This window comes from Triticum urartu, chromosome 6A (genome assembly GCF_056163025.1).
Source record: "Triticum urartu cultivar PI428250 chromosome 6A, HENAU_Tu73, whole genome shotgun sequence".
Classification (NCBI taxonomy): domain Eukaryota; kingdom Viridiplantae; phylum Streptophyta; class Magnoliopsida; order Poales; family Poaceae; genus Triticum; species Triticum urartu.
Window position 1 is genome coordinate 49,447,829 of NC_141878.1, and position 2,344 is coordinate 49,450,172.

At 58.5% G+C, this 2,344-nt stretch overlaps 1 protein-coding gene across 1 annotated transcript; it reads left to right on the top strand.

The window, feature by feature from the left end:
• The first annotated feature begins 913 nt into the window (after positions 1-913).
• On the top strand, positions 914-2,140 carry LOC125513341 (glycine-rich protein 2-like). Its single transcript, XM_048678437.2, has one exon. The coding sequence runs from the start codon at positions 1,009-1,011 to the stop codon at positions 1,780-1,782; it is 774 nt and encodes a 257-aa protein (XP_048534394.1). The 5' UTR covers positions 914-1,008; the 3' UTR covers positions 1,783-2,140.
• Positions 2,141-2,344: the final 204 nt, after the last annotated feature.

The window sequence follows — 2,344 nt, forward strand, 5'->3', positions numbered from 1 at the left end:
CTAGACGCACCAGCAGGACGGGGGAGTAGGCAGTGAGAACCTTATTCCATCTTGACGGAGTCGTCGCCGTCTTGTCTTTATGAACAGGACACAAACCCTAATATAATTATAAAGAAACATATAAAAACGGAGCCATTCCGTCGGCAAGGGTCGGGATCCACTACGCCCCCATGCTCCTAAGACCACTGGAGACGAGGCGGACCGGCAGCAGCGGCAGCGAGATATAGAGGAATCATAATCTCTTTTTTTAGGAAGAAGGCAGCGCCTGTGTGTTGTTGATCATTGTTGCAATTTGCAACGGGACATGTTGCAATGTGGGAAAGAGAGAAGAAATATTATACGATGAGCATCATGAATCAGATGGCTCGTGGGTCGGCTAGCTTTTAGAAAGACCAGTCGGTCGATGCGTAGCACTTCCCTCCCCTTTGAAAATCACCATGGAACCAGAAACAAATTGAGATTCTTCTTTATATTTATATACAAAATATCTAACCAAATTGAGATGAGATTTACTTAAAAGTATGCCATCTATCCCCCTTTTCTCTTTTTGAAACAGATGCCATGGTAGACCGGGTGCATGGTCCTGGCTCGATTAACAACCCACAAATCGTCGAGAGCATTGATTCCCGCGTACACCGGATCCAGCAACGTCCTCTCCAGCGGCGGCCCACCGGTCATGGTCTCTGCCCACAGAAACCAACCTGGCCAACGCTGGCGCCGACGGGTGGCCAGCCCACACGTGCGAAGCCCGGCCCCCGCACGTCAGCCTCCCCCCGTCCAACCACGTCCTCCAGGCCACCCCGAGCCGTCCATCACGGCCCCCGGCACGCCACCAGCCGTCCGATGCACCCCGGGTTTGTTCCACGCCCTCCCTCGTATACCCCGCCCGCCGCCGCCTATATAAGCCCGGCCTCCTCCCCCACCCCGAGCAGATAAGATCGATCGATCGCGCAGGCGCCAGGGAGAGAGAAAAAAAAACAGTTCGTCGGTAGGGTTTCGGGGGCTGCGATGGCGATGGAGGCGCGGATGAAGGGGACGGTCAAGTGGTTCAACGACACCAAGGGGTTCGGCTTCATCTCCCCCGACGACGGCAGCGAGGACCTCTTCGTGCACCAGTCCTCCATCAAGGCCGACGGCTTCCGCTCGCTGGCCGAGGGCGAGGTGGTCGAGTTCGCCGTCTCGGAGGGCGACGACGGCCGCACCAAGGCCGTCGACGTCACCGGCCCCGACGGATCCTTCGTGCAGGGCGGCGCGGGCGGCGGAGGAGGCGGGGGCGGCTTCGGATCCCGCGGCGGCGGCGGATCTCGCGGCGGCGGGGGCTTCGGCGCCCGCGGCGGGGACGGATCTGGCGGGTATGGGGGAGGTTATGGTGGCGGAGGTGGTGGAGGATGGGGCGGACAGAGGAGATCCGGCGGTGGGGGCGCCGGTGGGGCCTGCTTCAAGTGCGGGGAGCCTGGCCACATGGCCAGGGACTGCTCGGTCAACGGCCCCGCGGGTGGCGGCGGCGGCGGCTGCTACAAGTGCGGCGAGCAAGGCCACATCGCCAGGGACTGCTTCAACGGCGGCGCGGGCGGAGGAGGCGGCGGCTACGGCGGTGGCGGCGGCGGCAACTGCTACAACTGCGGCGAGCCGGGCCACATCGCGAGGGACTGCCCCACCAGCAGCGGCTTCGGCGGGGGTGGCGGCGGCGGGAGGTTCGGCGGAGGCGGCGGCGGCGGCGGCGACCGCTCCTGCTACAACTGCGGCGAGCCCGGCCACATCTCCCGCGACTGCACCAAGTGAGGGGATATCTCTGCCCCTCCCCCCTCTATAGATTGCGCCTAAATACCTCTCGTCTTAGTTTTGCCGATCGATCGATCTGGGCCCGAGCGCCCAGCCGCAGCCGCCTCGCTTATTTTATCTTCCTCCCCCCTTCCGTTCTCGGAGTCCGTCCTAGGGGAAAGTCAGTCAGTCAGTCAGTCCGTGTGATGGTTAATTTTGCTATGAATTGGTCTCTGGTACCCGTACCGTACTCTCAGTTGATGTTTAAGGTCGTGATGATGATGGATTATTGGTGATTTTTGTGTGGTGATGGTGAGGAGATTGCAACAGATCTCTGTTTTTTGGTTTCATCGATGAAGTAAAATGATGCCGGTCGTTATTATCGTCCTCCATGATTGAATGAATGAATGAATGAATTCTCTCTTGTCAGATCAGATCTCTGTCTGTCATCCTGTTGTTAATTGATTATTAATCAGGTACAGTTTGTGAGGTAATTAGCTAGTGCTGGTACTTTAATCTGCTGAGGTTTTGTGTGGGGAAAGTGAGGTTTTGTCCGTGTAGGCGTAGTGGATGGGAAAGTTTT